Genomic DNA, 23647 nt, shown 5'->3' with positions numbered 1-23647 from the left:
GAGTGTATGCTCCTCCAATAGTCTTTCCTATTTCTGCTTATCAAAACTACATCCTTTCAGTTCCTCAGGCCAAAAATCTTAGTCATGCCTGCCCTCTCTATTTCTCTCCTACCCTGTATCCAACACATCAAGAAATTCTATTAGTCTACCTTCAAGATACGTCCAGAGTCCAACCACTTATCACCAACTCAGATGCAAATGCCCTGATCTATCCTGGGTCACTGGTCTTAACAGATCTCCTTGCTTCCAGGTATTATACCATATAGTACACACAAGTGTACCCTACGATGTTTTTATGGTTGACATTTTCTGCTTTTATTATTTTTTTCTTATTGTCTCCATGTTCTACTTTGTTTTTGTGTAGTTGGTTAACTCTGTTCAGAAGTAGAGACTGCCCATACCTTGACTATGGCAATAGTCTTCAGGCTCTGCCTCTTCCAGTCACTTTTGCATACCTATGGCATGCTAACCAGCAGAAGGGCAGTGTGCCATCAATCTAGAATTTCTTGTCTTCCACTTACTGGAAATATAACTTTGTGATTACCTTTTCTGTAAATGGGGAATGGTAATAATAGAAGCTACTTCAAAGAATTATTTTAAGGCTATTTCAATGAGCTTCAGTAAGTAAAAGGAATTTAACATGCTCCCTGCACATAATAAATGCTCGATAACCATTAGCTATTATTATCATTACTATGCCAGTCTCTGCTTAAATATCTTCAATATTTTTCATTGCCTACAGAATTAAGCATAAACTTAACATAATAATAAACCTTCTTTTACTTATATAAACTTAGCTCCAACTTCTTCCTCATGTAAAATACCAGCTTCATCTATGCTCTTTCCACCTCTATGCCCTCATGTTTTGTGTTCTGTCCCAGCTTTCTTGCCTGAAAACTGCAGCTTTTCACAACCATCTTCCTTCCCAGCCACAGTCTGATTTCTTCTCCCCCTGCTTTTTGACCATGCTTCATTTATCTGTTATCAACTCTCAAGTTATATTGCATTATAATTTGTTTGCATGTCTGATGCCACATTTGATTGCATACTTCTCAAGGGCAGAGGTTTTAAAAAATTTTACTAGACTTTATTTTTTAGAGCAGTTTTAGATTTACAGAAAAATCAAGCAGAAGGTATAGAGATTCCTCATATACTCCGTGCTGCCACACAGGCATGGCCTCCCCCACTATCAACATTCCCCTCCAGAGTGGTACATTTTTTGCAACCAGTGAACCTACATTGACACATCATTATCATACAAAGTCCATAGTTTACACTAAGGTTCACTCTTGGTGCTGTACATTCTATGGGTTGGGACAAATGTATAGTGACATATATCCATAGTTATAGTATCAAAGAGAATAGTTGCACTGCCCTAAAAATCCACTGTGTTCCACCTATTCATCCCTCCATACCTCCTAACCCCTGGCTAGAAATTCTTTTCCAATTTATCCTTTGAACATAACATAATACCTAATACATAACTGACCCCAAATAAATGTTTTTACATGTATGACTGAATGAATGAAAGGAGGAAGGGACAAATTAGAGAGAATGAACGCATCTTGTCATTCTTGCTGGCTGATGTTTTGTCTCTGTTTCAGTGGTTACTCATACTTCCTTAGCCTACTCAGAAGACCACCCCCACAAACTACCGTCTTTCAGAACCTGGCTTATTTTTGAGATGCTTATTCAAACCCCACCATATATATTAAACCCGAATCAAGAGTGAGCTCTGGAAGCTTTTAAGACTTATTTTATGAATTATCTATTTAATTCAGTGTATCACACTTGCATTTTTTGTTTCATGAACCTATGTCTATATTCCTCAGTGAGACTAAATTATATTGTTATGTGGTGGGTAAAGTTTCACCTACTCACTTTTTATGAGCAAGAGGTGCCTTAATTTATTGCTTTTCACTTGGGATTGTAGACAATGGCCACGGAACAGAGAAACTTGCTGGTCTCTAATGAATTCACAGTCTTAGTCACTTTTACATCAATTCAGCTAACTGTCTAGGACAAAATTATTGGGGACTAATTATAAACATAACAAGGAAGTAAATTTTTTGAAGATTTGAGCTTACAACAGTTTCCATAAAAAGTCATAGAGGATTGCCAAATTGTTGTTAAAATAATATAACTTCTGTGTGCTAGCAGGAGTTATTTACAGAACCTTTTCCATCCTTTCCCCAGTATTTTAAACATTCTAAAACTACAACTTTGATCTTATTTTGTTTTGCTATAAATTCAAGAAGAAAATGTTATACATGTTGCTGATTTTTAAGTCATCATTTTCTTTATTTCTGCTCCCCCAATACTGAACATAAGGGAAGATTACTTTGGATTTTTGAAATTTCATTTACTTAGTTTTGACCATATAGGAAGATATATTTATCTGTGAGTGATAGTTTTGTTTTTGTCTACATTATAAAACTATTTTGCACCAATATTTTTTCATCAAGGTTAATTCACTGGGATGCTTTTTTACAGTTTGAGGGATTTCTGGGAAAAATACTTTGAGAAGCCTTGAATTGGGGTTTTATGAATCAGGGAGGTATGAAACTTCTCCTTTTAATAAAGATCAATACTCACTTGAAATATTATGGGAAAAAATTAGTCCAATCATATAAAAGACATATTTTTTTAGTTAAGGTTTTAGTCATTCATATAATGGCAGTCTTAACAATTATGCTGGATGATCTATCACTATGAATTAAATAATAATACTCTTCCTTCTTGGAACATTTCTACAGTGAAAGGTATTTACCATTTTAGAAGAAAACAAAGCATTCAATAAACATTATTTTTAAAATATACTGCTGAGTGTATTCCTCATTATGATCTTAGAATTAATACCAGTTTTAAGTTGAAATCTCGATTCATGTTTACTAAAGTAATTTCAAGTCTTAAAAGGTAAACTGAGTGATTAGGTTCATGGCAGTTCTATTTTTATTCACAGAGAATGCCTCTGAGGTAGCAATTACTGCTCCAGGAACTAGTAACCATAGAGACAGCTCCACAGGCCCAACACCTGACTGCTCACCTCCATCCCCTGACACTGCCCTCAAAAATATTGTAAAAGTCATTCGACCCCAGGTAAGTGTCCAGCATGACATCATCTGCACGATAATATATTTCAATTTTGAATCAGTGCATGTGCACCATTTATATTGCAATGCCTGGACTATCTTATAATAAGTAAATGGATTTTCAGCTTAAAAGAATGGACTTGGAAGAGAATGTTTCCTTCCCTTGGAGCTGATGATAGACGTTGACATCTGTATTCGCTTTTGGAAAAACGAATTTGTATATTACATGAAAAAACAAATTATGCTTACAAAAAATGGCTATTTCACATCATTTTTCTCTTACAACTTTTTAATAATTTTGCTCCAATTATTGAGCTGCTACATGTTTTCTGGTGTTTCCTTCTCCTTTTGTCTTCATTTCTCTGGATATGCTGCATTGTTTGTGATCACTTCTTTATCCTTCGACCCCAGTTGTTTATATATATGTATTTTTTCCTGTTCTTTATGGCTTCAGACTAATTTTGTCTGTGTTTAATACTGCACCTCTCATTGCTCCTTATTTTCCTCCAGTGCTCACTTTCCTCTGGCTGGTCTCTTTACCCTTTGTTCTTTTTTTCCATTCCTGTCACTTTTCTGTATGGGTTTCTTTCTCTTCCCCCTTCTCTTTCAGTTGGATTTCCCAGTAGGCGGTTTGCAGGCAAGCTTTAGAAATATCATTGGGACAAGCTGTTCTGTGATATTTCATTGAAAATAGCACTTATAAAGCTGTTTGCATTAAATTTTTGCCAACAGATGGACTCAGAACATGGAATTGGTGATGTTCTCAACCTGGCTCATTCTGAATGGGCCTCATAAAATCCAAGAGAGGGGAACTTTGGATCAGATCAATGCCATTCACTATCTACTTAGATATATAGTATGAACGAATACTTCTAGCCAATATGCAGAACAAATATGTCTTTTAAGGTTGTTTTGGTCTAAATGAGCAATGATTTGTTTAATATCTTACCTTCTTTACCATAACTTACTTTGGATTATTTTATTATAATCATCATCCTCATCAGTAATGGCATTTAAGCTTTACATATCCACTACAGCTTATAGATAGAACACTTTCATACAAATTGTTTTGTTTAACCTTTATCAGTTCCAAGGGAATGTATATTTTAGTGTTATGGATAAGGATATTGGCACTCCAAAGGGGCTAAGTTGTGCAACTGATTGGAAGTTTCTTTCCTTTCTTTGGTATAATAATTAACTGTCGCCTGCAATCCTGTTCAGAGGGTAGAAAAATCCTCATTATGTTGTATAACTTGTTACATCTTTATGAGGCTAAAACTTACAGGTTCATAGGCATAGGTGACATTTCACACAATGTCCCAATATGTGCAGGAGAAAATTGTCTTCAGTAATTCCTCTTCCTTTTCAGGGAATTTGACCTAGTTCATTTAATTCAAGAAATAACCCTCACTAAACTTAGATTTAGATGCTAAATATCACATTTATTATCATTGGCTTTCTCATTAGATGAAGGTGTTTCTGGTGTTATTGTGCAGCGATTACATTTTCAGCATTTTAAACTATTTATGCAGGAGATTGCCCTATATATGTTAATAAAATCTATTACTAAACATATTTATCTTTATACCAATATAAATTCTCTAATGTAAATGCATTTGGTCATTCAATGAATGAAAAACAGATTCTTTTCTACATAATCTAATCAACTCTACAGGACCTTATTCCATGAATCCTCCTTTGCATATTCTATTTTGTTGTATTTTAACTTATTTTAGTAAACTTTGAAGAAAACTAGAGGTAGTTTTAAAGCCAGAAATTCCAGTTGACTCTATTCCTTGGTTCTGTCCATTTTTAAAAGTGTATGAAGGTAACTGACTCCACTTTCCTTTCTTAGATGTTATAATGATGATTTAGGGAGGGAAAAATGAAGGGAGAAAGTCAGGAAACTAAGTCTGATAGCATTTAAATGAGAACCAATGCAGCCTGTACGTGTGTATGTTATAGAACAATAACAGCTAAGGTATGTAATTGGGAAAGAATATAACCTCAATTGGGCTACCCTTTCTTTCACCTCAGAGACGTTGGTGCATTACTTATTTCTCCTCATGAGTCCTGATCTCCTGGGGTTCCTCATTCACTGTAGAGAGCAGGGAATAGAAAATTCAAGCGAAAGTAATTATGAAGGAGTATTCGGTAGGACATGTGATTTCAGGAAAGGGTTTAGAGACCAGAGGGTGTGGATGGGGGACAGCTAGATGGATAGAATAGAGGACTCCCTGGTGTGTTTTGACAAGTCACAGGTGTGTCAGGCATTGAGCATTGTCAAGAGCTACTGTTCCAAAGAAAAGATAATTATTAGTTAGCTTATGTAAGAGCCTATACTTTGATCATAGGTTTAACCCTCTGAAGTGTTTGCTAATTCTCCTGGCTTTTCTGTCTGGAAATGCAAGAATGTGGTTTGATTGACTTGTGGGTATTCAAATACTTTTTTTTTTCCATTTACTAATTAGAAATTAATAACATGGTTGAAATTATCATTTCACTCTTAAAATTGGTGATGGGCCTTGAAAATAAAAGTATAAATGCAACTTTTATTCATGAATTTACATTTATTTGCCTGAGCATTAGCAGATGTGTTTAGTCTTATTGTGAGAAGAGTGACATAGATGAGAGATAAAAACAGGACTTTTCATCTTATTCACTGCAAATAGATATTGATTAGATAGAGTAAGTTAGGTTACATCTCCTTTGCCTGATGCATACCTTTAGTCTACTTTCCATAACTATAAATGAAGAATATCCATTGTAACCAAGTTCTTGCTTTCAGTATGAGGTAGAGCTGATTATACATTTCATGTATTTCTGATTGGTGTTTTAATTACTTGGAAGCTACAGACGTTGCAGTGCTTTGTTGAGTTTGATTCTATTTGGCATATTTATTAACTCATTAAGTCATAGCTGTTAGTTCTGCATCCTGTACTTGATCTTTTTTTTTTTTTTTTGCCGTACATGGGCCTCTCACTGTTGGGGCCTCTCCCGTTGCGGAGCACAGGCTCCGGACGCACAGGCTCAGTGGCCATGGCTCACGGGCCCAGCTGCTCCGCGGCATGTGGGATCCTCCCGGACCGGGGCACAAACCCGTGTCCCCTGCATCGGCAGGCGGACTCTCAACCACTGCGCCACCAGGGAAGCCCTGTATTTGATCTTTTTACCTTTGCTTCTTTGGGCTCTTTCATGTCTTAAAACTCTCCAGACTGTGAAACGTTCTATTTTCAATTCATAGAGCCCGAAAGATTTATGTGCTACTGGCTTCTCTTTGTTTTTCTCCAGTATATTAACCCACAAGCCTGAGTTTCTCTATTTAGATGAATTCACAAGGCTGGGTTCACTTACTTATACTTGAAAATAAAATTATTTTTAAATTTGAAAACATACTTGAAATACTTGAAAAAATATTACCTTTAAAAAATTTAGGTAGGTCTATTGACATACAAGTGTTTTTTTTTTTTGCTACTAAATAATTATAGTTCCTTGTAATGGCTTTGTTTTTTTAAAGTTCTCCTGGTGAAAGTATATTTTTCCCCTAATTGAAGAATACAATACAGTTTGATGGATTTTGACAACTGTGTTTGTAAGTGTAACCACCACTCAAAGCAGGATATATATAGAACATCGGTGTTACCCCAGAAAAAAGAGGTATACCTCATACCTCTTTCCAATCAATGGCCCCTATTCCTGCCTCAGAGACAACTTCTTTCTGATTTTTATCACTATTGTTAAGAATTGCTTATTCTTGGACTTTATATAAATGGAATCCTAGAGTGTGTGTGTGTGTGTTTTGTGTATGTCCAGGTCTGGCTTCTTTCACTCAGTGTAATGTTTTGGGGATTCACTCATGTTATTCCGTTTTTTACTGAGTAGTATTCCATTGGATTAATATAGTACAGCTTGTTTATTCAGTCTCCTGTTGATTGATACTTGTGATGTTTCCTGTTATTTGCTATTATGAATGAATATGCTGTGAAGTCATGTTCAAGTATTTGTAAATACATATATTTTCTTATAGATACCAAAGAGTGGAATTGTTGGGTAATAGGGCAAATGAGTAGCTAACTTTATAAGAAACTTGCCAAGAGTTTTCCAAAGTAGTAGTTCCATTTTATAATCCCCAACAGAAATATCTGAGATTTTCAGTTTCTCCACAATCTCTCCAACATTTACACTTACAGTTTTTTCATTTTAACCATTCTTATGTGTATGAAACGATTTCTCATTATGGCTTTAATTTGCATTTTCCTGGTGACTAGTGATATTGAGCACCTTTTCCTATGGCTGTCGCTCATTTTATATCTTTTGAGAAGTGCCTGTTCAAATCCTTTTTATGGGGTTGTTCAATTTTCTAATTGTTGATTTGTAGTAATTCTTTATAAATTCTCATGTAATTCCAAAAGATATGAGGCATTTGTCAAGTTTATGCACTGCAAATATTTTTCCCAGTCTGTGTTTTGCCTTAATATTTTTTAGTGGCACCTTTTGATGAACAGAATATTTTAATTTTGGTGAGATCCAATTTATCAATTTTTTTTTCATGGTTAGTGCTTTTTGTGTCTTGTCCAGGTTATAAATATATGTACCCATATTTTTTTTCTAGAAGCTTTCTGGTTCTGGCTTTTGCATTTAGTTCTATGATCCATCTCAAATCATTTTTGTATGGTGTGAGGTGGGAGTCAAGGTTCATTTTTTTCCTATGTGGAAAAAGACCTTCCTCTCCTCATTGAGTTGACTTAATGCTTTAGTACTGTTTACTACTTTAACTTTCCAATTCTTCATTGTTGGTATATAGAAATGCAAATGAGTTTTATATCATCCTTGTATCCTGCCACCCGGATAATTTCTTTTAAAAATTACAGTAGCTCCTTTAAAAATAATTTCCTTAGGGTTTTCTCCTCTCCTGTCACTTGAAAATAATGATGGTCTTACTTTTTTCTTTCTGATCTTTATGACTTTTATTTCTTTTTCTTACTGCTATGACTGCATTGCAGTGGTGCATGGAAGGGGTAAAGCCAGAAATCCTTGCCTTATTTGCTATCTTTGAGGTAAAGCATTCAGCATTTCAACATTAAGTATAAGCTCTAAGTCTTGTATGTACCCTTCTACTTCTAGTTTGCTGAGAGTTTTGAACATAAAAGAGTGTTTTTTCCCATTTTTTCATTTTTTTCTGCGTATATTTAGATGATCATATGACTTTTTTCTCCTTTCGTTCTGTTGAAGTGATAAATACATTCTTTTACTTTTGAATATTAATCCAACTTTGCATTTTTTTGGTTAGGTACCTCTTGGTTATGATGTTTTACCCTTTTTATATAGTACCTGATGCAAGAGGCATTTTAGATAAAACATTACTGTGTGGAGAGATGGGTTAGACCTAAGGGGGTCAAAGATACCTGGTTGGCTAGGATTTTGGAATGATACTAATAGATATAGAAAAAACGAGCAGAAGTTTATTTTGATGATGGAGAGGATGGCATGATAAATTTGGTTTTGTAAACTTACTGAGTGTGAGGCATGATATACAAATTAGAATATTGGTGGGGAATTATGGTGAAAGAGGTAGGAGCTTAAGGTAAAGATTTTATAGTCATTAATAGAATTTGATGGTGAAGGGAGATAGTACCAAAGGTAGTATGCTGGGAAATGTTTACACTTAAGGAAAAAAGTTAATATTTGTTGAGCACCTAATATAATTTAATTTTCATGATTTTGGGGGAATGGGTATTATTATTGCCATTTTATAGGTGAGGAAATTGAGAACAAGGAAGTTTAAGTAATTTCTTCACATATACTTGAGAAAAGAGGGCCTTAGCAAAAGAGAGAGAAGGAGCATTGACAGAGTATAAAGAAGGAAGACAAAACATTTTCATGACTATAAAGGGAGAAAAGAAAACTGAAGAAGAGATTAGTCAATACTGTCAAAACTTGCTGGGAGATGGAGAAAAAGGGAGATCAAAATGTCACTTTATTTGCTGATTATGAGGGCACAGACCTTCAAGAATGCAAATTCCCTCAAGTGGAGAAGGTAGAAGCTTAAGATGCAAAGAGTTGAAGAGTTGGAGAAAAGCAATGCACTGACTGTAGATTAATCTTTTGAATAGGTTGGTGGTAAAAGGAAAGAAAGTATTATGGCATTGTGTTGAAAGATGGGCATGGTTAAGAAAACAATTTTGCTTTCATTTCAGGATGCAGGAAATTAAACCTCGTTGTAGAGAATAGGAAAGAGGAGACTAAAAGTTGATTAGAGAGACATGAATGATGGAGACTGAAATGTTAAATTTTATAATAGAAGGAGTGACTAAATCTAATTAGCTCCGAAGTTCAAACATTCTGGCATTACTAGATGCAAGAGACACTTTGGATAAAGCATTGGTTGTTAAAGTACTGCTTTCTTGGGCTACGACCTCGGTGGTAGTTTTATTTGGGTGTATTTTTCCACTTCCTTCTTCTGTTTCATGACACAAATCAAATCTAAAGTAAGAGAAGAGGATGTTTGAGAAGTGACCCAAGGTGGAGGAAGAAAAAGAGACTATTTTAGTACATTATCGTAGATAAATCATTCAAACAGGTGCTTAATGTTGAACATTATAACAACGTATTTTAATGAACATAGATGTATAGTAAAAGGAAGCCAACCTTAGAAAATTTGAAAGTTCTGATTATTTTGAGGTCCTCCTGGTACTGTCCAGATCCTACCACATATTTCAAATCCCATCCTAAGTAGAATTCAGCAGAATGAAATGGCTCCAGGCTGCACTCTTTTGCAGCTGAGGATGGACCCTATCAAGAAGAATCAGAGGCCAGAGGGGCAAAGAAAAGAAAAAGTCAAGGGCCCAGTTTTCTCAAGAGGCTAAGGGAGATGATTTGCAGAAAGATGAGCTGCTCCTGAGCTCCTACCCATGATGGACTCTGTTTCGATCAGGTGACAACTCAACTTGAAGGAATTAAATACTTTGGGTATTCTCCTGGACTTTCTGTGTGCTTAATGAACTAATAATAAAGTAATTTAATAATAAACCATACTGTCTCTCCCATTATTAATGGTTTAGAACTGGGGTTGTATAAAATTCTTGCCAAATCTAGAATAACATTTTACTGGGCACTGTAGGGTTATAGAATACATATGCTAAAATTTTAAATTAGAAATGAGAGTGGTATGTAAAAAGCAGAGGCATATAACTCAAAATGAGTATAGCATATTGTATTAGGTTGAAGCAAAAATAGATAAGGTATAAAAAGTTTTTCAAAGAGGTAATCTTTTAAAAATATCATTATTATCGAGCATTGAACCATTTATTTCTGTTATTGCACATGTGTTTCATTTATTTCTTATAAAAACCCTACAAGGTAGGTGTTTTTTCTTTATTTTACTGATTGGGTCTGAGACTAGGTTGAATAATTTTCCCAGTGTTACACAGCCACTGACTGGAAGAACTCTGATCTCCTAACTCCAATAGTCTGTTAATGTTAATTACTCATTAGGGAGAAAATAGTCAAGATGGCCTATTGATATTCCAGAAGGATGATGAAGTTTGAGAGGAGAATAATAGATTAGAAAAAGGAAGAAGAGCGGAAGCAGAGATGGCAACAGTTTGTAGCCTGAGGAAGGGAACCAAAGAAGACTGTATACTATCATTTGGAGTCTTGCAGCCAAAGCTAAGTAAGAGGAGAAAGCTGAAAACAGAAAGATAATAAAACAATAGAAAATAATCTTATGTGAAAAAAAGAACATTTTGGAAAGGAAAAAAATTGAGGAAGAAGTCAGTGACCCCAACAATCAACCAGTATTCTTCAATAAATTGGAATGTCCTGGAAAGCTTTTTATTTTTATTGAAGTATAGTTGACTTACAATATTATATTCGTGTCAGATGTACAGCATAGTGACTCAATATTTTTATAGAGTACATTCCATTTACAGTTATTACAAAACAATGGCTATATTTCCCTATACTGTACAATATATATCCTTGTTGTTTATTTATTTTGTACATAGTAGTCTGTACCTCTTAATTCCCTACCCTCTTCTTACCCCTCCCCATCTTTCTCCCCACTGGTGGGGAGGTGGGAATCACCCCATATTTAGCCAGCATCATCCTAAGTAGATTCAAATGATTTAGGGAACTTAAAAAGGCTCCCAAATACGTTACCTAAAAGATAAAGTTGCTATATTCAGAGCCAATTGTGGATGAGACAGTGAGAGTGAGAGGATCGTCTCTCAAAGGTCACATTTCAAGTGTGGGCAAATGTGATTTAATTGGCACTATAATAACATGTTGGGTCATTATAGGGCTTGTTCTCTATATCTGTGTGTCTCTTTCTGTTTTGTTATGTACATTCATGTGTTTTTATGTTTTAGATTCCACATATAAGTGGTAACATCGAGTATTTGTCTTCCTCTGTCTTATTTCACTAAGTATAATACTCTCCAGGTCCATCCACGTTGTTGCAAATGTCAGAATTTTTCTTTTTTATGGCAGAGTAATATTCCATTATATATATATATATATACCCATCTTCTTTATCCATTTATCTGTTGATGGACACTTAGGTTGCTTCCATGTCTTGGCTATTGTAAATAATACTGCTATGAACATTGGGGTGCATGTGTCTTTTTTTTTTTTTTTTTTTTGCGGTACACGGGCCTCTCACTGTTGTGGCCTCTCCCGTTGCAAAGCAACAGGCTCCGGATGCGCAGGCTCAGCGGCCATGGCTCACAGGCCCAGCCGCTCTGCAGCATGTGGGATCTTCCCGGACCAGGGCACGAACCCGTATCCCCTGCATCGGCAGGCGGACTCTCAACCACTGCGCCACCAGGGAAGCCCCATGTGTCTTTTTGAATTAGTGTTTTTGTTTTTTTTCAGATATATATCCTGGGAAGCTTTTTAAAAATATGCCTGGGCCCTACCCCCCAGACCAATTAAATTGATATCTCTAAAGACAAGTATTTTATGCAATCATATGTAACATTCTGCTTTTAGTACCTTTTTTTAAAGAATTAAATTCTAATCATGCTCTGTCACATATCCTTTGTGTAACATTTCTAACCCTCAATTTGTCAGCAAAGTGAGGATGGTGTTTGCCTTGCCTGCTTCTCAGGGACATAGTAAAACCCAAATCAGATAATATGTGCCATGGCACTGTGTAAATTATAAAACTCTATAGTGACCCAACTTGTTAGAGTGGCAATTAAATCACATTTTCCCACCTTTGAAATACGACCTTTGAGAGATGAACCTCTCACTCTCGCTGTCTCATCCACAGTTGGCTCTGACGATAGCAACTTTGGCTTTTAGCTAACGTATTTGGGGCCCTTTTTAAGTTTCCTGAATCATTTGAATCTACTTAGGATGATGCTGGCTAAATATGGGATGATCCCCACCTTCAGCATTTCATGCCTTAGAGTTGTCTCCATAAGATAGCCACGGGAAGTATAAACTCTTGAAATCTGGGATGTGAGAGAATCCAATGAAGATAAATGGCTCAGTATTGGGTCAGGCTGACCCAATGCAGGGGAAGGAAAAACCAGCATCCAGAAAGCATCCACTATGAACTGCATCTTCCATTAATGACTAAAATCGCCATCATTCTATATAGAGGTCATGCCAATCACATGTCAGAGGAATATTAGTTATCCTCATTTCTCTTCTTTTGATGAAATCCTGGCTGAATTTGTCCACCAGGAAAATGAGAAATTATTTGTTACTGACACTGTCAACATGTAAAAAGAATTTTCATTTCCTTTTCTAAGCATGAAATATAATTCTCTGAATTTTGTGCCCACATTGCCATTGACAAACAGCAGACCTTACTGAAGTGGTGTTTTTCTTTTGTGTTATTCAGGTTTCTTCTTCCACATACATAAAAATCTCAGTGGGTAAGATTCTTTGTCATGTCTTTTTCTCTAGAGCATCTCTAGGCACTCTGAATAAGAAAGCATAGATGAAAAATGCTCTGGGAAAAATTTCCTTAAAAAATAATACATCCAGAAAGTAGAGTTGGCACTATTACTTTAAATGTCTTAAGTGGTAGATTAGAATTTGAAATCTAATCTCATCCCTCCTATTAGGTCATTTGTTATTGACTTGCACTGGGTAAAGTTAAAAGCTCCCAATTACCTCTGCCTCTAATTCATGGATACCTGTTTGACCACATGATGAATAGTGTACCTAATGTATGAGGCTGAAGCTAATTACTTCTATTTCCTGATCTTTGCTGTTCTGAAATTGTGTAATTTAGCTCTGAAAGTATCACAGAACCCATTGTTACTTTATTTATTCATTCATTAAATAAACATTTAATTCAACTGTGCCTACCATATGATGGGCCTCATAAGAGGAGATTTGAATATGAAAATGACCTAAGAGAATCTTTAATCAATTGAGGGAGACTTGCTTTAAACAGATAATGTTTGGAATTTCACTGATGGAATTTATTGCTGGAATTCCCCATGGATCATCCTCAGACCCCCTTCTCTTCTCAGTCTACACATACTCCTATATACTCACGTCCTGTTCCAGAGCTTTAAATGCCATCTATATTCTGATTACTCCTAAATTTATATTCCAGCCCCAACCACTTTCCTGAACTCTAGGCTCATAACCAGCCAGCTAGTCTAAATCTCAAATTAAATATCTAAGAAGCATTTTAAGCTTAACATGTGTAGTGCTAAACTTTGTATTTCAGTTAATAGCAGCTCAGGCTAAGAGACTTGACCCCATCCTCGATTCCTTTCTTTCTCTTACGCCCTCACATCCAATCCAACAGAAAACCCAAGAGGCCAGCAATCCTCAAAGTGTGGTTTGGGACCGCTTGGCAGTCTCCAAGACCCTTTCAGAAGATCTGTGAGGTCAAAGATATTTTCATAATAGTACAAAGAGATTTTGCCTTTTACACTCTTATTTTTACACCAGTACTTAGTGGAGTTTTCCATCATTGCACTGTGATGTTCAGTGACATCATAGCTCTGATGGCTCATGAAATGTGCACTTGTGTATTCTTATGTCTTAAAAGTATCTCAGTTTTAATTTTTTATATATTAAATATTTACAGATATTACCCTTATGAACAAACACTCTTTAGTGTTCTCAGTTTTTAAGGGTGTAGAAGAGACCTGAGATTAAAAAGCTTAAAAATTGTTCCTCTATCTTTCCTTTCAAAATATGTCTTGACTCAGGACCCTCTTATTATGTCGAATAAGCCATTAACATCTCTTAAATGGACTTTTGAAAAAGCATGTAACAACCTAATTGGAAAAAGAATTTGAAAAAGAATAGATACATGTATATGTATTAACTGAATCACTTTGCTCTACACCTGAAACTATCACAACATTGTTAATCAACTATACTCCAGTATTAAAAAAGAAAAAGAAAAAGCCTCTTAACCTGTTTTGTTTGTGGCACTGATTGTTGTGCCCTTATCATCCTTTTGCAAATCAGCAGATAGACTTACATAAATCAGATCATGTTATTCATCTGTTAAACCTTCTAATGTCTTCCCATCTCACTCAGACTAAGGCTTACAACACCCTATATAATTTGATTCTCTCTTTAACCTCTTAATCTGTCTCCTCTACCTAACTCATTTTACTCCAGCCAGGCCATCTCCCCTGCATTACCTCAGATAAGCCAAACAGCTCCTGCCTTAGGTTTTTTGTTCTCGTCCTTGACTTGCCTGGAATGGCCTTCCCACAGAGACCTACATGGCTCATTATCTTTCTTCCTTCAGGTCATTATTCAGATGCCACCTCATGAAAGAAGCCTTCTCTGACCACTGAATATAAAGTAGCCACTATTTTACTTTCTATCTCCTTTATGCTATTTTTTATTTATAACGTTTTTTCATTCCTGAATTAACATTTATGTGTTGATCTGTGTCTTTCTTCCTCATTTGAATGAACATTCCATGAGAATGAGAAGTGTATCATATTATTATGATTATTATTATTAAATTCTCAGTCACAGCACCTGGTACATAATTTGTGCTGAATAAATATTTGAATTAATTAACTGAGAATGTTTGGGTAAAGGGCAGTGAAGACTATTCTAGGAAGGGGGTACTCAAATTGAGCTTTATATTTGAATAAGAATTAGCTAGATGAAGTGGTAGATACATAGTCCAGGGAGCAGCATAGGGTGAGTAGGGCCTTTAAAGTTTTTTGACTTAATGCTCTGACAGACCTATCTAGGATATTCTAATGACTCAAGAAGTCCCAAGCAGATGTTCTACCCTCTTCCCCTCAATCAGAATGTCCTAATCTCTATGGAGTACTCATCCTGAGTATTGTTCTTGGGGAAAGAAGGGTTTTCATTGTAAAACATATAGAGGAAATACAGGGTTAAACACTTTTCTTTACTGAAGAATTTTTCATAGCCTTCCCCCACTACCATCTCTGGAAACTCACTAATATTTTTCACAACTAGTGATCCACAAAACATAATTTGGGAAGCATGATCCAAGTCATTTGATATATTTCTTTGTAGCTGACCCAAGCAATTCCATTCTGGTTTGATTTTTTCACTCATTCTCTATGAATTCACACTGTTGAGAAAGGGAGCATGCTGACTCAGCAATAAATAGTGTGATTCATTTAGTATCTTATATATAGAGTGGTATCTATACATTGTCTACTTAATCTTGTAAGCAACCATGTGAGATAATAGGACCATTATGATTCCTATTTTATATATGAGGAAAAGTAAAATGAATATAGTGTGTATTGTATCATGCTGACAAACAACTGCCTAAAACCCAGAAACCAGTAATTTGAAGGATCTATATTTTTTACTATAATATGGTATTGTTTTAGCATCATTCTACTTTACACTGATTGAATTCTACTGAATAAATTTACTTCAAATATTGTATTAGGCTCTATGAGGAATAAAAACATTTATATAGTTCTCTGGGCTTAGGAGACAAATTAACTACATTGCTTTCTTCTTCTCCCAGACTCAGAACCAATTGAGAGATGGGATGCAGTAGTTAAACAAATTAAAATCAAACATATATTTAAATTACTGATAGACTAATTGGACAGTGTGATTCTCGGTATGTGGCCAAATGTGCTTGCCCCTGAATTAGACACACATCCCAACCTATCACTGGCATAGCTAGACAATCTACAAGGTGATTTTGTCACAGAAGAGCAGAGAGTACATTATGCTGATGTATTGGCTCTGAAGAGGAAAAACCCAGAAGGAGCAGAGATGAGCATGCTTAGTTTATTCCCCAAAGTCATTTTATAGCTGTGTAATTCTAGCTCCTTAGGGGAGAAATGAATGAAGGGTAGGAGAATAGGCCAAGAACGTTCCTCTAATGGAATTCCCCTTCTTGTGGAAATATGAGTCCAGAGAGTACAAGTTCAGCTTAATAAAAAGATAATAAGATATACTTCATTTGGTCCAGTAGCCTAGAGTGTTTGGATAATAAGACTTACTATACTTACTTGCCAGACATCATCTCACTCCAAAAATCTGCTCTTCCTTCCTTATATCAGTTAATGGCAGCACCATCTACTCAGTTTCCCAAACCAGAAATTTAGGTTGCCCTAGATGTCTCCCTTTCCTTCTCTTCCTCAGTCTAATTAGCCACCAAACCAGGATAACTCTGTTTCCCAAATATCTCCCAAAGCTTTTCTCTTTTCTTCACTCCCACTGCAATTGTCTCAGTTCATCTTCTCTTGACTTGATTTTCGAAATAACTCCCACAGTGTCTCCCTTGTTGTCATTCTCATCTGCTTCTTATTTACCTTCCACATTTCTCACTGTGATCTTCATGTTATTATTATTATTTTATATTTTGAAACAATCAAAGAATTATATTACAGCAAAGTTAGAAACACAATATAAAGATCTTTTTCCTGGGGCTTCTCTGGTGGCGCAGTGGTTGAGAATCTGCCTGCCAATGCAGGGGACATGGGTTCGAGCCCTGGTCTGAGAAGATCCCACATGCCGCGGAGCAACTGGGCCTGTGAGCTACAATTACTGAGCCTGTGCGTCTGGAGCCTGTGCTCCTCAACAAGAGAGGTCACGATAGTGAGAGGCCCGTGCACCGCGATGAAGAGTGGCCCCCGCTTGCCACAACTAGAGAAAGCCCTCGCACAGAAACGAAGACCCAACACAACCATAAATGAATGAATGAATGAATGAATGAATGAATAATCTTTTTCCTGGAACTATATGTAAGATGTTAACCTGATGCCCCATCAGCCCCAAATGCCTTAGTGTGCTATTTCTTGCACAAAAAAAAAAAGGACATTTAACCAGAAAAAAACCCATCAAGATCAGATCATTAACCTTGATATATTACTACCATTTAATCCTAAAACCCCATTCAAATTTTATCAATTGTCCTAATAATAACTTTGAGGTAAAATATACAGTCCAGAATCATATATTGTGTCTATTTGTCTTTTCTCTTTAACCTCTTTCAATCCGGAACAATCCCTCAGTCTTGTCTGGACTTTTAAAACCATGACACATTTGAAGATAACAGGTCAGTTATTTTATAGCATGTCCTTCAATTTGGGTTTATCTGATACTTCCTCTTAATTAGATTAAGGCTATTCATCTTTGTTAGAAAGATCCAGAAGTGACTCTGCATTGTTTTGTTGTTGTTGTTGTTGTTTATTGCATCCTATCAGGTGGTACATGATTTTGACTTGTCTTATTTCTGATATTGTTCACCTTGATCATTTAATTAACATTGTGTCTCCCAGGCTTCTTCACTGTAAACTTACTCTCTATTTTCTGTAACTTACAGGCATTTGTGGGAGAGTACTTTTAAACTATATTAATATCCCATTTCCTACAAAACATTCAATTTTAAAATTTATTTATATGTATTTGTTTAGACCCATGTTTTCCTATTTTAGTCAATGAGTTTTACAACATTACTCTCATTATTTGTTTTGACACTTAAATGATTCCTGATTTTGCCAAAGGGAGCCCTTCTGTGTCCTTTTCACATATCCCCATCATTCTTGGAGTACTTTCTTACTTTTGGGAACAATATGATATTCTAAACTTATCTCATATATAGTTTTCCAGTCCCAGATATGGAATCAGCCCTTTCTCCAAGAAACCCTATTTCCTTTTAGTGGAAAATGATAGTTAGATGCCAAGATTTAGGCACTAGTTATATTTATTACTGTTAGGATGTCACCACTGCAAGACCCTCTCAGTGCACAGAGCTAGGAAATATTTACATGTTTGGACAATATGTATATATATGTATACATGTGGGTATGGATGTGTATATACAAGTACATTTATGTATATGCATCTATATTTCTGTACCCATCTTTATAGATCTTGAAATTCATGAGTTCATAGCGATACTGTGATTTCAGTGTGAACACCACAGAATTCATTTTCATATTTGTAATTTATTTTCTGATAGAAACATGACCTCCATTATCCTTAATGTATTTAGTTATTTGATCTGGTTCGTAACACCCATTTAGGGCTATCCCCATATGTGTACACCAGCCTCACCCCCTTTGGATTCTGCCTCCCCGTGCCAGCCCACCCCCACATAGATGCCATTTCACGCTGCTCAGGGTGTGTCACACACCATGCAGTCCACCCTCCTCCTTACCTTCTGTGTGCTCTGACTCTCCGCTTTGGGCTGAGCCTTGGTGAGTCCCCTCTTCACTCTGGCATTGCTTTGACTCTTCACCCCAGCTGCCCTCCACACACTGTGAGATGTGTGACACCCAAGCCAGGCCTCTCCTCTGTGGGGCTGCCCTCCTCACCTTGTGTAGGCTTTGTCCCCCAGTGCCAGATTCTCCCCCTGGGTGGAAAATGATCTTTTTACACTGTCAACCTGATCATGTTATTCACCTTTGTAAAATACTCCTAAGATGCTTATTACCTCATGGTAACATCCAGACTCCTCAATAAGGCATTAATCCATTTATATTCTGGTACTGTACTACCATCCCCTGCATGCAATCACACTAAACTCTTACAACTCCTGAAAGGAAACTTGTTCTCTCACACTTTCTGACACAGTCTGGAATGTGTTTCCTTCTTTCTATTCCTAGTTAACATCTACTCTTCCTTCAGGATAAGATCACCTAATTAACCCTTCCTTACTCCATCTCCAGTGAGATGCACTTATCCATTCATACATTTCACTCATATTTGCTGAGTGAGTGCTATATACCAGACTTCATTCTAGGTACAGGAAATATAACAGTGAGTCAGACAAAAAGAGGTCCCTGCCCTCAAGGAGCTTATATTCCAGAGACGGTCTATGTACAATGATCAAGTAAACAATAAATAAAGAATGTAATTTCAGATTGTGATAAATGCTATGAACTAACTCAACAGAGTAAAACAGAAGTTGGAGGAGTAGCCAGTACTTTAGAACAGAGAAGGCCTCTCTGAAGGTGATATTTGAGTTCGAACATGAATGAAGAGAAACAGCCAGCCATGCAAAGAGTCAGAAAGAGAATGTTCCAGGGAAAGGACGTATCAATACAAAGGCCCTAATGATGAGATGAACTTGTGATAGAGGAACAGACAAAAGGCATGTGTATTAGGGGAAAGTGCTTTGAGATGAGGCTGCAGAAAATGGGGAACCAAGTAGGTCTTTGTAAGAATTGTAGATTTTACTCCAAGTGCAATTAGAGGCCATTGAAGGGCTTAAGCAAGGATGTGACATGATTTCATTTACTTTTTTTTTTTTTTTTTTTTTTTTTGGCGGTACGTGGGCCTCTCACTGTTGTGGCCTCTCCCGTTGCGGAGCACAGGCTCCAGACGCGCAGGCTCAGCGGCCATGGCTCACGGGCCCAGCCGCTCCGCGGCATGCGGGACCCTCCCGGACCGGGGCACGAACCCGTGTCCCCTGCATCGGCAGGCGGACTCTCAACCACTGCACCACCAGGGGAGCCCTCATTTACATTTTTAAATGAAATAGAGAGCAAGCAGAAGTAGGGGAAATAATTCAGAGGTTTTGTAGTCATCCAATAGAGAAAGTGCAGTTCTTGGATCAAGGTGGTACAGTGGAGGTATAGAATAGTGAATGGTTTTGAGACACATTTTCAAAGTAGAACCCAAATATTTGCTGTTCTGTTGAATTCAGGGGATATAGGATGTGAATCAGGCATTTCTCGGTTTATGGCTTGAGCCACTTGAAAATCATGGTGCTATTTACTGAAATGGTGAGGTCTAGGTGAAATCAAGGGATTTATTTTGTACAATTTGTTTTGTTTTGGTGTTGCTGGGGGTGGGGAGCAAGAGTCCAAGACTTATTTTGGCTGCATAAAGTTTATTAATTAACCTGTGTACTGGAATGTTTATCATGATACTTTATGAATCTTTAAGAATAAGGGACTTCTCCCACTCCCACCCTAAAAACTATAAGCGGTTTATTGTTGTCCATCTTTTTACCTGACACTGAATTTGAGGGTTTGGTTTTTTCAAAAATTGTATTGTTTTTAATCCATTTAATCTATTTTGCTCATCTTCAGCTTTGAGTTATTTGGGAATATATATGTATTGAGTGCCAGGTCATGTAATGACTAATTTCCTTACTCACTCTTCTATCCACATTTTAAAACTCTTTTAACAAGCGAGCTTCACCAAAATCAAGCAATAGTCATTAAGTTACAGAAGCAAAAGTTTGTGGAAATCTAATCTTACCTAGAGAAATAGTACATGAAAATTAGTGTTGTCTGATGAAGAGCTTGTAACTAAAAATATGCAGTGTGATGTGGTGCAAAGAATACTTATACTAAGAAATGCATAAAGAAAAAGTCATCCCTCAGTTTTAATTACCATTAATAATTAGACTTTTTCTACACACATATATTCATTTAAAAAATTTATGTCATAGTGTGTATATTGCTTTGTAACTTATTTTTCAACCTAAAGGATATATCCTCAGATTCTTTCATGACATGAACTATCATTTTTAATGCTTGCTTATGTGTCCATGATTGGTTAATTCACCAAATTGTTCTAATCTTATGTCAGGAAAAAAATATTCTTTCATTTGTTTCCTTGCTAGATAAAGTACAGTCTATAGGGCATGGTACTGGTGATAGATACTCTCTAAATCCCTTTCCTTCTTCAGGGATCCTTGGATGGAAACTGTGTCAAGGATGGAAATTTTTCAATGAGTTAATAAATAAAAATGGAGACAGACTCCACTGCAGATGAGGGTCTCTGGCACTTTTGCTAAGGTTGTTGGCCCAGGAGTCCCATGGTTTCTGAGGCCAACTTCACTGTCATGCCTGGAAATAGCTTAAAAAGTGGCCTTTGAGAACAATGTCAGCCCCAGCATCTGAGGCAAAAGAGAGGATATCATCATTAAAGTCACAGGAGACAACTTGGTCTTTAGTGTAGCCCAGGGTGCCCTCCCTTTTAAGGGGTCCCTCTGACATCTGCTAACTAATATATTCTCCCGGTCAGATCCTTGATATACATTGTGACAGTAGGGACTTGTAAGGTCATGCCATCAGACATGGATCATCTTATCCACAGCCTTGGCAGTGTCAGTGGTCAGTGAATGCAGTGATGATATTTTGGGCATCTATAGCCGTCATACAAGTTTGCCATCCTTGGACTTACATGGGCAGTGATAGCATGGGCTATGGTCATTGGTCCCTTCACACTGCTAAAGTTGTTATAAATGACCTTGGCAGGGGAGGCAAGCAAAGCAAGTGGTGATACAGAAAGCATTGCTATCAACCTTGAGGGAGTTATCACAGTTCTCATGGTTCCTTATAATCACAAACACAGGGACATTGATAAAGTGGCAGAGATGATGACCCTCTTGGCTCTGTTCTTTATGTGTGCCTCAGTCTTCTCCAGGGTGTGAAGATACCAGTGAAAACCACCATATACTTAGCACAAGCATTATCCTTTTTTCTGTTGTTGGGATCTTGCTTCTGGAAGATGGAGATGGGCTTCCCGTTTATCACACAATTTTGGTTCTCAGCCTTGATCATGCCTTTCTACTTGCATAGAAGAGTCATACTGGAAAGTGAAGAAGATGTAGTCTATAAAGGGTCACAAGTGGTGATAATATCCATGGCACATTATAGTTATATAGGTTCTAATGTATTTTCCAGATAATCCTTAAGATAGGACAATGTTTGATGACATGGGGGATTTTAACACTGCTACTGCTAGCACAGTTAGAATATCCCAATCATTTAAGAAAGAAAGAAGAAAATGAGGAAGGGAAGGAGAGGGGAAGGAGAAGGAGGAAGAATAAAAAATAAATAGAAAAAAGCAAAACAAAAATAAACATTATAAAATAAGATGACAGAAGTGAGACTAAACAGGGCAGTTACATTTAGGAAATGTAGCGTTAAAGAGTTCCATTTTGAGAAAAGATTGTTACATCAAAATGCAAACTCTAAAGTACGATGTTTGAAAGTGACATATTTTTAAAAGTAAAAGAAAAATACTAAAAACTTAATGTGGAAAAACCATTTATTATGTGCAAAATGAAATGCAGTTGTCAAAAACATTTAAAACAGACAAAGTAGAATTCTAGATAAAATGCATTAGGAGCAAGCAGAATTTTTTATATTGATAAAGTACATAATCCATAATAAACATATAACAATCACAAACCCTATTTCCCTGCTTATAATATTACACTGAAATAAATACACCTCCCTCAGGTAGCAACTAAAATGTCACTTCCTTAAATAAGCTGTTCCTTATACCCCAAATTAGATTAGATCCCTCATTCTGTGTCTTCCTAGCATGCTCTAGTTTTTCACAGCACTTTTCACCTTTCTACTCTATGTCTGTCTTGTTCCCTAGAATACGAGGTCCATGAGGGAAGGCACTGTGTCTGTCTTTTAGTCAATATTGCTTGGTACTCTTTAACCTGGTAAGTGCAGAAGATGATAGAGCCAAGCATGAGCCGTCCCAGCAGAGAAATTATTTTCCACTGATTTTTCTCTGTGTTTAGTGAGCCACTGCATCAGGGAACATTGATAACCAACTTTTTGTTTTGTTTGGGTTCAAAATGTATCTAATGACCAGCTTCTTTCTCCAGAGTTGCTATCTGGTGCATGCTATTCAAACTCCTAACAACCTCCTAACTTTCTTCTTCATAAAGTCACCACTGAGGTTCCTGGACCTCCTAATAAATACCATCCTTTATAAAATTGTTTATCCACAGGAGAGTAATAGAGATTATTGGAAGTGTGCTTTCTCCTCAGCTCCATGATCCATCAGGGCCTTGAGTCCTCATTCCTCCAAATCAGGGATGGGTAGCTGTTTAGAGAAGTTGTACCAGGGCCTCTGTCACTTACTTCCCATCAGAGACCCCCCTGACAGCTTTCTGCTTTAGGCACTCCTTACAGTTTCCAGACAGCTATTTTAAATATTGATAAAATAAGTCTATGTGCTGTATTTTCTTCCAAACTGACTGACTCCCACTTTCTCTTAAGTGCTCACTCTGCAAATGGTAATGTATCAGTGGGGTCCTGCCACTGTCCTCTCCATTTAATTTAGTGATTCTGCCAGTTGTTAAGAGATCTGTATTATGCTTTAACTTATCAGTGTCT

General features: G+C 36.7%; 1 protein-coding gene across 8 annotated transcripts in view; it reads left to right on the top strand.

The window, feature by feature from the left end:
- The window catches only part of ANKS1B (ankyrin repeat and sterile alpha motif domain containing 1B), a gene marked incomplete at both ends in the record, with an annotated part of 1147860 nt that overhangs the window by 473221 nt on the left and 650992 nt on the right, over positions 1 to 23647 (top strand). For all 8 annotated transcript variants that reach the window (XM_079714776.1, XM_079714773.1, XM_079714775.1 and 5 more), the window contains one exon: positions 2963 to 3099. In XM_079714776.1, coding sequence (XP_079570902.1) covers positions 2963 to 3099 — 137 coding nt within the window. The remainder of the gene's footprint in view (positions 1 to 2962; positions 3100 to 23647) is intronic.

The sequence above is a fragment of the Hyperoodon ampullatus genome, assembly GCF_949752795.1.
Source record: "Hyperoodon ampullatus genome assembly, chromosome: 11".
Taxonomy (NCBI): domain Eukaryota; kingdom Metazoa; phylum Chordata; class Mammalia; order Artiodactyla; family Ziphiidae; genus Hyperoodon; species Hyperoodon ampullatus.
Note: the sequence above shows the minus strand (reverse complement) of the source record. Positions and strands in the feature narration are given on the sequence as shown.